Below are 13,927 nucleotides of genomic sequence, written 5' to 3' on the forward strand. Positions count from 1 at the left end.
CACTTAGCTGTTTGGTTATGCACAAATGCAAGGAGCTGATAACTCTCAGTGACCCCTGATAAACCAACAAGCAGGTTTGTGCTGAGCTGTGCATGAGCTGCTGCACCACGCTGCTCCCCCTCACAGCTCCCCTTCATCAGAAAGGGGCTCCAGGGCCTTTCTGCAGTGGAAAAAGTTGCAGCCTGGAGTAACTCCATAAGGTAAGTAGCCAAACAAGGAACGTTACAGACTGTTGGTACTTGCCAATTCTCTTGCAGAATACATCGTTTCCTCCCATTCTTACAAACAGGACAGATAGAGCCCATGCAGTGCTCAAGTGGAAGGCAGAAAGTACAGTTACAGCAGAGCAGCCAGGAGTTCTAAATAACACCTTGGCCTTTTTGGTTTAATACTTTCCCAAGTTCCACCTCCTCCTCTCAGCACTCAAGTGCAGTTCCTGTAACAGCATCACCCCAGCACTGATGGAGGGAAAGGCAGGTTAAACCTGCTCTACCCTCCACCTGGCCATAGAACAGTGCCACCATGTGAAGTCAGGACTTCAAAATGAGAAATAAAACAACAAAAAAACCACCAAACAACTGGTGTAGGCCAAGTTGGTTTTGCAATGCTTTTATTACTGTATATATTAACATTGTTTTGGATATCATGTAGCAGGCATCTCAACATTTAAGTTCATTTGTGCAGTTCTCTGAAGGGAAGATGTTTGGCCCTCAGTACACCTTCTGGGTCACTTCCTGATCACTACTCCCATGGCTCCTGCCCTCAAGGAGGAACCACTCACATTATAATGAATTATACCAACAAGCACATCTCTAATAGAAAGCACATCACTTTATTGTGAAGGACTCAAGTGGAAGAGAGTTCAACTTAACCATGACAATACTTTTTATGTATTACAATTGCCTGTTGATTGATGCAACTATGTTGAAGAAAGCTGTTAGCCAAAGTTCCACCCTTCCCCTCCCACCCACCCCCCCCCCAAAAAAAAAATGATCAGAGGATATTTGCACCAGTTTTAGTTTATACCTCACAACATACCTAGGCTATATTCCTACTACCACAAGGTGTATTTACTACTAGGGGAATGTTACATGGTCTTTCAAACATGAGACTATTTACAGAATAGGCTGAACCTTTTGAGTTTAGATAAAGCTGAACAATTGTACATGTATAGGAAGTGTTATAGGCTAGCTTCCCTGTGGCTTTTAGCTAGACATCAGGCACTAATGACTTGATTAGCTCTGTACAACGAATCACACGCTGCCAAACCTCCCGGCTGCTGGTTAGTTCCACATTGGGTGAAATAGCGCCGCCTAGCGGAGCGACAGCCTGGGATGGGGCTGCCCCGTCCCCACTGCGTCCTCCTGCTGCCTCTACACATAACAGAAGAGAAACTATGCTGCTGCGTGAAGATGAGTATTAATTAAAGAGGATGGGGTTAACAGTATATAGAAAAGACATAATATACTGGTAGAAAGTTACACCGCCTCAAGGTTACGCTGAAGTCGCTCACGTTAGGGAAATACTGCTCCTCTCCCCTCACACAAAGCAGGCAGATGCCCTACGTGGAGTCCTTGAGAAATAAATTAAGTTCTGAGACTAAGTCAGGGAACTGCGGTACATTCAGAGTGCGCGATGCCTCCACCAACACCGGGCTGCTCCTGCTACAGCGTGTGCGCCTTCAGCACCGCCACTGCTCAGGCTTATTGGGGCACAACAGCACTACGTTTGTTGCAGGGAAGGTCTCTGCTCTACTACAAGGTCTGAGAGCCATGGCTGCACCAAGATATGTTTTGTGCACAACGCAAGCCTGATCTCCCCTTTAGCCAATACAAATTAAGACAATATTTATCACCATACAGTTGGATATTACTTCCAATAAGTACAATATTTATTAAACATTTCTTCAGGTTTGTTACATATTGTGCAACAAATTACAATATTCCGCAGCCACAAATTATATGCAGAGAGTATGAAGAAACTATTAATCAGAGATAGTGTGTGATCTTTCCATTTAGAATTCTACAAGAAGGAACTAGCAAATCAGATCTTACATACAGCTTACTAAATTTTATGCATGGAAACCGACAGACACTGGTTGTGCTGTTTGATACAAAATGGCTAAACTTCATCTTCAGAAGACTAAACCTGACATCTAAACATGCCAAGAGAAACATCGAAACAAAAATACATCCTAACCAACCACAGGAAAACAGTCTGGTATCAGGAAAAGCAACGAGGATTACACGTTTATAAACCAGCACACAAAAGGTTTAAAACAGTTCTGAAAATGAAGTTAGCTGTCTTGAGTCAAGGGAATAAAAAAAGTCAGTATTGACCATTTACAATCTCTGACCTTTGTGGAGACGGTAAGAATCTGTTGTAGTGCAGCTACATACAGTACAATTCAGGCAATATTTTTTTTTTTTGTTTTGTTTTTTTTGTTTTTTGTTTGTTTTTTTACTTGGGTTCAGATTGCAAATTCATTGTTGTGAGACAAAAGGGGGGGGAGGCAAGTTTTAGCAGCAACCTCCGCTAGACTGCTTGACTGGAGTGCTCTGAATTTTAACATTGGACTTCTCCGCACCACCAGCAGTCGCTCCGGGACCCATCCGTTTTTTAATCTCAGCAGCCATGGTCATGAAAGACTGTTCTACATTTGTGGCGTTCTTTGCACTGGTTTCCAAAAAGGGAATTCCAAGAGAATCTGCAAATTCCTGCAAATTGAGAAACAGTGCACAGTGAGCTCGTGTACAGATTCATACCTCACTTTGCTTCCCTGCAAATGAGCTGCAAGCTTTCAGACCACAACCCCACTCCCGAGCCCCAGCCTGCTGTGCACCTAAGCTCCCTGCACTCGTGGCATGCTGCCATCTTGGTACCGAGGTGCTCCCAGGCCCTACTCAGCTGCATTTGCAACACCCAGGGCAGCGCTCAGCCATGCAAGTATATTATCAACATACCTTTGCTGTTGTATAGTCTACTACTTTCTTTGTGGTCAGATCACATTTGTTCCCCACCAACAACTTGTTGACGTTTTCACTGGCATAACGGTCTATCTCCTGCAGCCACTGTTTTACATTATTGAAAGACTCCTAGGAGACAAGAGAACTGTAAGCAAGAGCCCTCACCGTGAGCACAGGTCAGCACTACTTGGTAATAACTGGAAAAAGATGAAGACGAGCATACTTAGCGTGCTTCACAACCACAAGGGACAGAACAATAATGCTGCTGTATTTATCCACAACATGGCACTTCCCTGATTATCTCAGGACAAGGAAGTCAACACCGGATCTAGAAACTCTAGAATTCATTGCTCCAAGCCCTGCACAATCACCCTTCCTCCACTGCTGCATTTCCCCCTCCACCCCTTTGTATTTCCCTGCTGAATGGCCAACATACACCACCAGGGACTCCTCCTCCTCTTCCTCTAGCAGAGAGAAAAGGCATACAGCTGAAAGCAGAACCACCCCAGGTATTAAGAGCACTAGCTATGAGGTGCAAACCACGTTGTCGTGGAGATAATGGAACAGTCTTTGACTCCAGAAATACAGAGCTGCCACACTGAACTGACGTTCAGGTTAGTACCTAACCCAACTGTTCCTTTCCTATTAGCTCAGGAAGCTCAGTGCTTCCAAAGAGCCCTTCAGGCAGCACAAACAGCACCAGTAATCTTCAGAGATGCACAGAAAACACTGGCTCAGTTGTACATTGTGCACACACTGTTTCAAATTCCAGTCTTCAGTGCAGACCAAAGTTCAAGTACATTCAGAAATCTTTCAACAGCTTCATCAGTAACTCAAAGTTCCTGCTGCCAAAGGCAGGCTGAGAAATATCCACACAACACAGTCAGTTACCTGCCCAGCAGATCTTAGCTTAAGCCCAGCGTACCACTGCTTTACATCCACATATCCCCAAACCCCTTTTATTTCCACGTTAAGCCCTGAACCAGACACTAACACACGTTCAGCTTGATGAATGTTAACACAGTCAGAAGAACATGCCACTTGGATACTTACGAAAGGCCAAGTTATTAAAATCCTGTGTAGTGTAAAAAGCATCAGATTGCATTTAATCACATACCAGCCTAGTGCAGTCCATGTGGGAAAACACTGTGCACAGATTCACCCCTTACCTGATCTGTAACATCATACACAACTATGATGCCATGAGCTCCTCTATAGTAACTGGAAGTGATAGTTCGAAACCTCTCCTGTCCCGCTGTGTCCCACTGCAAGACAAACAGGACCAGTTACTGCACTGTACCAGTGTTACACAACCTTGTGGAAATGTGGCTTGGCTGAGCAGTCACCCAGCTGCAGGCATAGCCAAGACACAGCTACAGAGACAGAAACAAACAGGACTGAAGATAATCAACATTTTAACTGAGAAACACACTTCAGTAGGTGCTTTCCTAGAACTCCCAGTTTGTTTGGTTTTTGGACAAGTGCACTAAAGGTATCTCAATGAAGAACACATTTCACATCATTTGGACCTCAACAGAAGTTACAGTGCAGTGGTAAGGTAAACAAACATACAAGCCAGGGCTTTAAAACCTGCAAAGATCAGACAGGTGTGGGCATCTTTTAACATTACCAATCCCTTCAGCTTCCATGGTACAGGAGCTGCAAAGGCAACACCACCTTTGCTAAGGAAGGATATGCAGTTCTTGACTTTTTCCCTTGCCAGGGCAGGTACAGCACTCACCCAAACACCGCTGTGCCCTGGGTCACATTGTGAGCAGGGTTAAGCACATATTAAAAATAGCCAGACTCAGAGACAGATTTCAGTACTGACAGCATTCCTGGCTCTGGAGGTCTGCAGGCTCAACCACAGAGGTTTCTGGCCGTGAACTGGACTGCTGCTCCACAACACGGCCTGAAATCCCTGAGTCACTGCCTTCCCATCCTGAGTGCCTCTGCTTGAGCTGGAAGCAATGGCTGACAGGGATTGTGTGACCTTGCACAGATATTAGATTTCGTTACACAAGTCACTGTTCTGGAGTGCTTCAAGATTAGAGGGAAAAGCTGCCAAGCCTCTTCCCCTGCTTCCTCTAAGGGAAAGGCCAAACAACCACAAGACAGCCAATGCTAAGTTGGACAAGTCAATTAACAAGCATTTGTGTCACCTTCTCCTTTCAGATGCATGAGAACACACTTCCAGCACTAAACAGTGCAGACAGCTGTTAACAGCTGCTGCAGAAACTGAGCATCTGGGGCAGTAGTGTGATGTCCTTGTGCAAATCCTTGCCAACTACTGCAGAATGAGCCCGGTTTTGATGAGAACACACCAGTACAGGATCCTACCCCCCTTCAACTCATGGCCCATGGTGCCTTGTAACACTTCAGCTTTCTTTTCTTCCCAGAGGAAGAGAAAAATAACAGCTCATTTCCCCCTTTGGGCCAGCAGGCTTCATCAGCATCCTTCTTCAGAAACAGGCAATGGGAAGTCCCATAACAATCCTCTCGGTACAGGGAAGACACCATTTTAATCATTAAAATATAATAAAGTATAAGTACTGGTAATCACGAAGGTAACCATGTTTTAACAGACCGAGGTAGCCAGGAGTTAAGAGATACTACTTACTATCTGAAGCTTGATTGTTTTCCCATCTAGTTCTATAGTTCTGATTTTGAAGTCCACACCAATTGTGCTGATGTAACTTTCTGTGTACGTGTCATCCTAGGAAAAAGTGAACAGAAGTCAAGCCAGCTGCCCTTCTGCAGTCACCTACTTAATTATGCAACAGACAGACACCATGCAAACAAAGCTACTTAGCTCTCCAGAAAAAAAGTGGTCTGACCGTCCATTACAAAGTCCAATGGTTACCTGCACCTCTTCGATCAATATTTACTCTTCAGAAATTTATCAGAAGTCAAAAGCATGGCATAAACCAAGCTTTATGTGCCACGACTAGGCAGTAAAACTCATTTTGAAAACCACTACAACATTTGTGCCCTCTCAAACCATCGCTTAAAAGACAGCCTTTGTTCAAGTTGGCAACTGAGGAGCTATTTAGAATAACCATGATGGTCATTAAAATGCTTCAAATTTTTATCTTCCTTGGAGATTCCTTTATCTGTTACACAGCAGCTATCACCAAGAAGGTAAAGGCTTTGCCTCAGTCACACTCATCTGAATTTCAGATCCTTTGGTTGCTAAGGCAGTTTAGAGTTACAGCTCGGGCTCCCATGTTGAAGTCCCCTGCTGCAGTCTGAGTAAACACAGGAAGCCAATGGCAGCACTGGTTTAACAGCACACACAGCTGCTCTGAGCTTCCAGCCGGCCTTAGGGAGCACAGAACTGCTATGTTCTAGTGACCATGAGCCTACCGGCATAAAGGAGCTTACATCCCTGAAGCACCAGCAGGATAGAACTTGGGGTAAAATATGCCACATACATAACCAGCAGCTGGCACAAAAGCATGGGATTTCCTTGGGTTGTGAATGAAAAATACCTCAGCTAATACAACTGCCTGAAGGAGCAGAATGTAAAAATAAAGCATTAAACCTTTCAGAATGTGACATTTATGTCCTTAACATTTCAACACTCAGAAAGATGTGCTTGAAATGCCTGCTGCTGCCTAACCTACGGCAGGAGCATGTGTAAGTGAATGCCACAATAACTTCATATATCAAGTTAAAAAACAAAAAAAAAACTCAGCTAGGAAGTCAAATTTCCACAGGCAAAAGCTACTTAAAGAAACATCATGTAAGTGAGCACAAACTCGAGCTGGTTACCAAAAATGAAAGTTGAGACAATTCACATGAAGACAAAATGTATTTGAAAGCATCTGCAGGAAAAGCAGGCTAGACTGACGTGGGAGTAATCCTACAGCCCTCGTGTCACTTCCAATCCACCAACTCCAGCTCTAAGAGCAGAGCAGGTTAAATCAAGTGTTCATGCTGCTTTACACATTACCCTGTCCTACAAAAGCAGCACAGTGCACCCTGATAGTTTCCACCTGTGTGATGCTGCTGGTGCACGGCACACCACCACTTCCTGCAGGTAACATGCAGCACTGCAGGCTCCTCCCACAGCAGCTGTTTGGGCAAGAACTGCCACCACCATCTGCTATAGTATCAAAAGCTACTATTAGGATATTCTCCCTCATGTGAGAGAGTGACAATGAAACTTAACTGCACATCCTCTATACCTGTCCTTACTTGTTGAGGATCCATCAGCTGGAAACAAGGTTAGAAGACAGGAGGGGCTTTGGAATACTTTGATTACGGCTTGGTATTACCACTTCACAGACATCAGTCCTTTCAAGCAGTTCTTACAGCAAATAAATTCTCCTTAAGTAACCAGCAGGTTTTTGTTTTTCAATAAAGTTTAAGCACAATCACTTACTGCAAACCTAAGTAGAAGGCAAGATTTCCCAACACCGGAGTCTCCAATCAGAAGTAGCTTGAATAAATAGTCACTGCAAGAAGAAAAAAAAAAACACTTAATGAAAAATGCCACTGACAGACAAGTTTGTTAAAGCAGTATATTATATTTGACTGGATAAATTAATTCACTGCTGGAGAACAGGCACCTACAGCTCCAAACTCCTCTTACCCAGTTCAGACACTTTCAGAAGTCAATTTGCTTTGTAAGGGAAGTGTGAGGTGCATGTTCTGCATGCAGCACTTTTGGATAGAAGCATTTCTTCCTAGGAAGTTGCACTGAAGACACTGGCCTATCAGCAAGGCAAGAGAGCCCTGCTTCAGCCCTTTGTGGTCTAAAGCTGAAACCACACTTCCCAGTTAAGTGCAAGCCTTGCTCTTTGATTGAGCAACTGCAGCAACAGATGGCAGAAGTAATAGTGCTGGTGGTCAGCAAGCTTTCTCCACACCATTTTTAAGTCATAGGCCCAATGCCACTGTGCAACTCCACGAACAGCTGGTAAAAGCAAACGGTTCTTCTCTCAGCTTAAATTACCCAAACTTAATTTCAGCAGAAACCAACAGAATACACAGTGTTAATACATTGTACACCTAAATCAAGTTTAATGAACTGCTAACAGGAAATGAACACTTGCCCTCTGCTGCAGACTTTACAGCAGAATGGCCACATACTCTACTTGTCTTCCAGAAAGGAAAGAAAAAGCCATTGCCAAATGGGAATGTATTTACGCTCAGGTGTGATACCAGCACACATCTGTGCTCAGGAAGACAGTGGGATGATGTGAACCACTGCCTGCAGCAAGCAGGTAACCTGTGTTAGACTAACCCATGCTAGGCTTGTAGCATTTCAGCCCCATGATGTCCAGAATAACATCCTATATGCATTTAGCCACAAGTTTAGAGCAGGCACACTTCCATGCCACTTAACCAAATGAAGACTCATCCAAATGCCTAAAGCCACTTTCCCCTACCTACTGCTCCCTACCACTGCAGCGACTCCAGCTGACAGGAGCTTGCATGCATCCTCAGCTGGTAGCAGCCAAACAGCTGGTCAGCTGCCAGCCATCACCACTACTCTGCTCACAGGCCTGGGTGACTTGTCTTTCCAGCTGGTCCCAGGCTGAAGGAACTTGTTCAGCTGAGGCTTGTTCAGCTCCCCTTCATAGTGCTTCTGGCTCGTGCCTAGCCTTGAGAGAAGTGGTAAATACAACAACTAATAAGCTATCTTTCAAAAGAAAATGTGTTTCCTACACAAAATGAAGTAAAAAGCACTCAACATATTCCAAAAATCAAAGTCACCTAAAGGATATTTAGCAGTTAATGGCCACCAGAACTCACTACTGTCAAGTCACATACTAACACGAAGCAAGACTGTCTCAGCAAAATGACAGTTACTAACCCAAATAGTTCAGGAGAGATAAGTTTGATTGCACACACACAACCCACTTATCTCAACAGCTTCAAGACAGATGAAGAGCTACTACTTACCAGGGGGACTATTACTGCCAGTGGCTCACACTGGTGATCACTGCCCAGGACAGCACCAACATGCCACTCACAAAGCTCAGGCCCATCTGTGAGCTGACCCAGCAGCACCTTGGTGAAGCAGCTCCATATGCCTTGTGGGCCAACCTGCAGAAGCTGCCACAGCAATGAGGCGGCAGCTGAGGATGCCCTACTGCACTCCATCACAAGATGAGCTCTAAGCCTGATGGTGAGCCAGCAGGACTGCATGGCCAGCCTTACAGCTACCTGAGCACTCCCCCAGCCAACCCCTCCACCCAGGATCTGAGGCAGGATCTACCCCCAAGCAACTGCAGCCAGGCACTGAAGTCTTACCCACCACCAAGGATTTACTGCCCTGGGAGCAAAAGAGAAGAGTGACATAGGCTGAAGGGTGAGGGCAAGGCACACAGCTCTCAGACCTGGCCTGCAGTTCAACCAACTCCTCCATGATCACACACTGATGCTACAGCTGCCTTACCTTTCAAGTTTCACAGTACATTTCGGTTGTTAAGTTCCTGGCAAAGCTTAAGTTTCCTGCAAGACTAAATTATTACTTCTGGAAAGCATTAATACACTTGAAAGTATGAGAGCCTGCAGCACATTTGTAATCTCCTTAAGAACAGTATCACATGAATATTACCACTGTTCTCACTAAAACATTGCTGCTAATGTTGGGAGAAAAGCATTAATTCCTTCTTAGTGTAGATAAGGCTCAGTGTGGAGCTTGCCATCAGGAAGATGCAGGTATCCTCAGCCCCCAGGCACCACGTGGCCTGTCCTCCCCTCCTCCTGGAGCTCAAGGCAGCCACCAGCCACCTCTACCCTGTTATTACAGTCTTCCATTTCACATGCAAGCAGTTACTGTCCAGAAGCAAAGAAGGGCTGTCACAGCTTATCCAGCACTACTGCTAAATTAAAGCAACAGGGATCCCAAAGCCTTAAAGAATACTGCTTTTGACACCTTTACCACTAAGGCCTTCCTGACTTCACTCTATTTCAGAAGCAACCCAGAGCTCGGAGCAGCTCCAGCTCCGTTCTGGCCCTGGCACAAGGCAGTGGCCTTTATCAAGAGGCTCCCACCCCAAAAAAGGGCGCTGTGTCATAACCCTACTTTCACCAGATGAGCATGACTGAAGCTTAGACCTGCATGAACTCAAGGATAACTGAAAGTGGAACCTTGCTGTTTGGGCTCTCAAAAACAAAGGTTACTGCATGCATAATATCCAAGTGCATGCTGCATTTCTAGGTACAGTTGCTTTGGGAGTCTTTAAAACTCAAGGTGCCTATGTACAGACCTTGGGAACCAGATGAACAGTGCTACACAGGGCATGATGTTATGTTTCTAACAGTTTAAATCCAACAGAAATGAAAACAAGCTACAAAGCTTTACTGAAGTCTATTTCCAGACTGAACTCAGCTGATGGAATAAACAGCTTCCACTGCTCTCATGTGTCCAAGTCACAGAGGTTAATTTTGGTGTTGGCTCCAAAGCGCAACAACCATTTTTAAAGCTACTGAGTTTTGCTTTTCAGGGCCAAGGAGTTTGGTTGCTGGCTCTTAGAGCACAGAAAGCCTTGGTAAAGCAGGCTGAGCACAAGCTCTGCACTACAGCTTCCCCACACCGCTTTGAGGTGGCATGAATTCACACTGATCATTCAGCCATCTCTCATTATGTATACAAGCAGGCATACTTAGCACCCATACAAGACAGCACACTGGAGGAGGATGCACAGCAAGTGCAAGGGAGGCTCTTCCATTCTCCTTGTCAGGAGAAGGGTTGGATAATACTAAGTTCAATTGCCTCTTGCAAAAGATGAGATCACCAAAGAGCACTCTCACATCTGAGCAGGGAGCAGCACTATCAGATCCTCCGTGCCACAAACAGGAAGAAGAGTTCAGGACAGATGAGGCCAAAGCCACACAGAATGAGGGATCTGCATGCATACAGTACTGCTGTTCACACAGGTGAAAGTGGCCTTTTCCAGTACCAGGAAGGCTTTATCCCAAGACAGATGAGGTAGACATCCATCCCCTACAGGGAGTTGCTGGAATCAGCTTTCATCACTCATGTCAGCTGCGGGGTTATTGCAAACAGACACAGCAGCCTCTAATTTTCTGTCTTTGTTCTACTACCCAAGAAATGCTGAAGAGGGGCATAACTGCCACTGATTACACCCTGCTTGTGGAAGCAAACAGAATCAGAAGACAACGCCACCCTGCAACGCACACTGTGGTTTAGAAAGGTTAGAACACGTGACTCCAGATGTCCCCAGCAACCCAAAGCTGTCACTCAATCACCATGCACCGAGTTCCACCATACAAGATGAAAAGCCCGCACGGGTATTTGGTAACACCTCGGAATACTAGAAGCAAATGTATTCCAAAAACATTTCCTCATTCCCCTTACAGCTCCCCAGCATGAAATCCAGACATGACATAGCACTCAGCACGATGAACTCCCAGCACTGCTGACCTGCTCACCCTGCGGCGTTCACAGCGAGCAGCCTGCTGCACACAGCTTGCACAACAGGTAGGAAGCACCCAACCTGGCAAGACCTTGACATTGAAGTCAAGATCGACGCTTTGCTTACTTAAACACCACAGCGGGGGAGGAACACAAAGGAACGCAACCCAGCACTGGCCAGACAGATGTTTTGAGAACGTGGCTTCACAAACAGCACACTGACATCTCAGCCAGACCTTCTTCACTCGGAGGGAGCTGCAGGCTCATTATCCCACCGAGCTGTCTTGGAGCACTGGAATCCCAAGGAAGCTCTCAGAAGCACGCAGTCCCTACAAGCTCTGACACCGTGCTTCTCATCTAGTGACTTTTTAAACAAACCAAGTGAAGAATGCAAGTCTTTTCCTACTAAAACAATTACCTGACCTGCTGAGGCCTGATGGAACCCAGGCATCCCAGGACAAGAGGGTGTGGGGCCGTGTTAAGGAAATAAACACACATTACAGGCAAAGCACTGCTAGAAAGACAAATGGACACCTGCACCTGTAACAGATGAACTAAAAAGAAGAAGGTGTCAGCCCCACCAGTCCGTCTTCTGGTTTAACACTGATCAAAATATACTACAGGGAAAGCAACTATCTGTCAATCTCACTGCACTCTTCCCATCTCTCATCCGGCAGAGACGGATGTCAGGAAGTGACACTTTAATATCACGAGTTAATCTTAAACTACAGCCTTTCCTCTTCAAACCAAGAGCCCAACAGGCCTCACCATCAGAAACAAACGTACTCTGCGGAGAGCGAGTCTCCCACAGAATGTGCTCCACAGCACTTGTTGGTCACTCACCCACTGACTGCATCCCACTGCTGCTTTCACGTTTCCTGAACCCACACCAACAGGCTCGTTATGTAACCTTGCCAAGATGTAATCTGAGTTGCTGGCTGTACCTCTTGGCTTTCACAAGCTATCTCCAACTAGACGATGATTACTTTGCCTTCTGTTTCTGTTCGCTCTTCAGGTGATTTAATGAGCACAGAGTGCTCGCAGTCAGGCTGCCGTGTGCCGGGAGCACAAAGGCACAGCCACGCAAGCCAGCGCTGTGAGAAACAAATAAGCTCAAAGGACATAAGTTGGTTGAGTGTCATCTGGAGCAGCAATGCCATCCAGTGCACGCAGCTCAACACCACAACCACTCCGGTTACAGCAGAGGGCACAGCAGCTTTGTCATCCCAAACCGGAGTGCTGGCAAAGCCGACATAAAGAACCCTAAAAACACTCCAGCTGGTTTTGAAACGTTTTTTAGCTCTTCTCAAGTCTCTCCTCTTATTCTTCATACGAAGAACCACGAGCAGAGCTACGCCGACCGTCCCTGACGGCCCTACGGGTATGGCGGGGGGGGGGGGGGGGTCACAGAAGCCACTCTCAGTGCTGCCAGGCTATGGCAGCCCCCGGCCCGGGGCTCAACCCCGCTCCCAGCGGCTGAGATGGGAGACGGCACAGACACGCTGCGAGCTCCAACAACCCCCCGAAAAGCCGGGCCGCCCTCGGGCTGTGAGAGAAGCCGCCGCTCGGGCTGACAACGGCCCCTCGGAGCGCTTCGCTCCCGAGCCCCGGCGTTGCAAAACCCACAGAGGCTCGAGGTGTTTTGCAAGAGCCATGTGACACACACATGACTCGCAGCTAAGCGAAGGGTGGACCTCCGCCTGCCGAGCCGCCGGCCCGGATCGGCTTTCACGAAGCGCGTTCCCCCGCGGCCCTCCGAAGCCCGGATGGGGCCGGCCCCGCGCAACGCCCGGGACGGCCGCGGCGTTTCACCGCCGCCCTTCAGCCCCGCGGCCGCGCCCCGTCACCCGGCTCCGCAGGGAGGCCGCCGCCCGGCAGGCCCCGCGGCCCGCAGCCGTCCCGCCGCGGCCCTCCCGTCCTCCGTCCCTCCCGCCGCCCGCCGCCGCGGCCCGCACTCACTATTCGGGGTTCATGCTGGACATGTCCGTGGGGCCCGCGGCCCGAGGGACGGCGAGCGCGCTGTGAGGGGTGGCGGTCGCGGCCTGGCACCTCCCGCCGCCGAGGCGGGCGCTCCGCGGATGCAGGCGTCCAACGGCTCCCGCCTTCTCTCGGCGCTCGGCTCGGCCTGCCCCTCCGCCGGCGCCCTGCCCGCTCCGCGGCCTCCGCGCTCGCTCCTCAGCCCAAAATGGCCGCCGGAGCCCAACCAGGAAACGGGGCGGCGTCTCGCCGAGCGGCGCTTACATGGCCGGGGGGCGGCCGCGGGGCACGCCGGGAAAGCGAGTCCGCGCCCCGCCCTCCGCCCCGCGCCGACGGGCGGTAGCGCGCGGGGACAGAAGACTCGCTTTCCCGGCGACCCCCGCGGAGGCGGCGGCGCATGCGCGCGGGCAGGCCTTTCTTCCCTCGGCCCCGTCGGCGCGGCGCGGCGGGCGGCGCTGCGCATTGGCCGCGGAGGAGCCGGGCGGGGTGACGTCGGCGGGCAGACGTGGCAGCCCGGGCGAGACGGCGGGGCGGGGCCTGATGGGGCGGGGCCGCGGCCCGCTGAGGCCTGTCCGGCGTTGTGGCGGTG

At 48.4% G+C, this 13,927-nt stretch overlaps 1 protein-coding gene across 1 annotated transcript; it reads right to left on the minus strand.

Annotated features, from left to right (window-relative positions):
- Nucleotides 1–813: 813 nt before the first annotated feature.
- RAB1A (RAB1A, member RAS oncogene family) lies at nucleotides 814–13,537 on the minus strand. Its single transcript, XM_072332472.1, has 6 exons — nucleotides 13,321–13,537; nucleotides 7,354–7,426; nucleotides 5,587–5,682; nucleotides 4,136–4,231; nucleotides 2,964–3,095; nucleotides 814–2,717 (listed from the first exon to the last, which is right to left on the minus strand). Exons 1-6 carry the CDS (start codon nucleotides 13,341–13,343, stop codon nucleotides 2,520–2,522), a joined length of 618 nt encoding a protein of 205 aa, XP_072188573.1. The 5' UTR covers nucleotides 13,344–13,537; the 3' UTR covers nucleotides 814–2,519.
- Nucleotides 13,538–13,927: the final 390 nt, after the last annotated feature.

This window comes from Excalfactoria chinensis, chromosome 3 (assembly GCF_039878825.1).
Source record: "Excalfactoria chinensis isolate bCotChi1 chromosome 3, bCotChi1.hap2, whole genome shotgun sequence".
NCBI lineage: Eukaryota > Metazoa > Chordata > Aves > Galliformes > Phasianidae > Excalfactoria > Excalfactoria chinensis.

What these genes read in the sequence shown, in the direction of transcription:
- RAB1A (XM_072332472.1), bottom strand. Translation starts at nt 13,343, where the DNA reads ATGTCCAGCATGAACCCCGAATA. An exon ending in TCCAGCATGAACCCCGAATA is followed by an intron (nt 7,427 to 13,320) that starts GTGAGTGCGGGC and finishes TTCTTCTTGCAG; the next exon opens with TGACTATTTATTCAAGCTAC. An exon ending in AAACAATCAAGCTTCAGATA is followed by an intron (nt 4,232 to 5,586) that starts GTAAGTAGTATC and finishes TTTGTCTTGCAG; the next exon opens with TGGGACACAGCGGGACAGGA.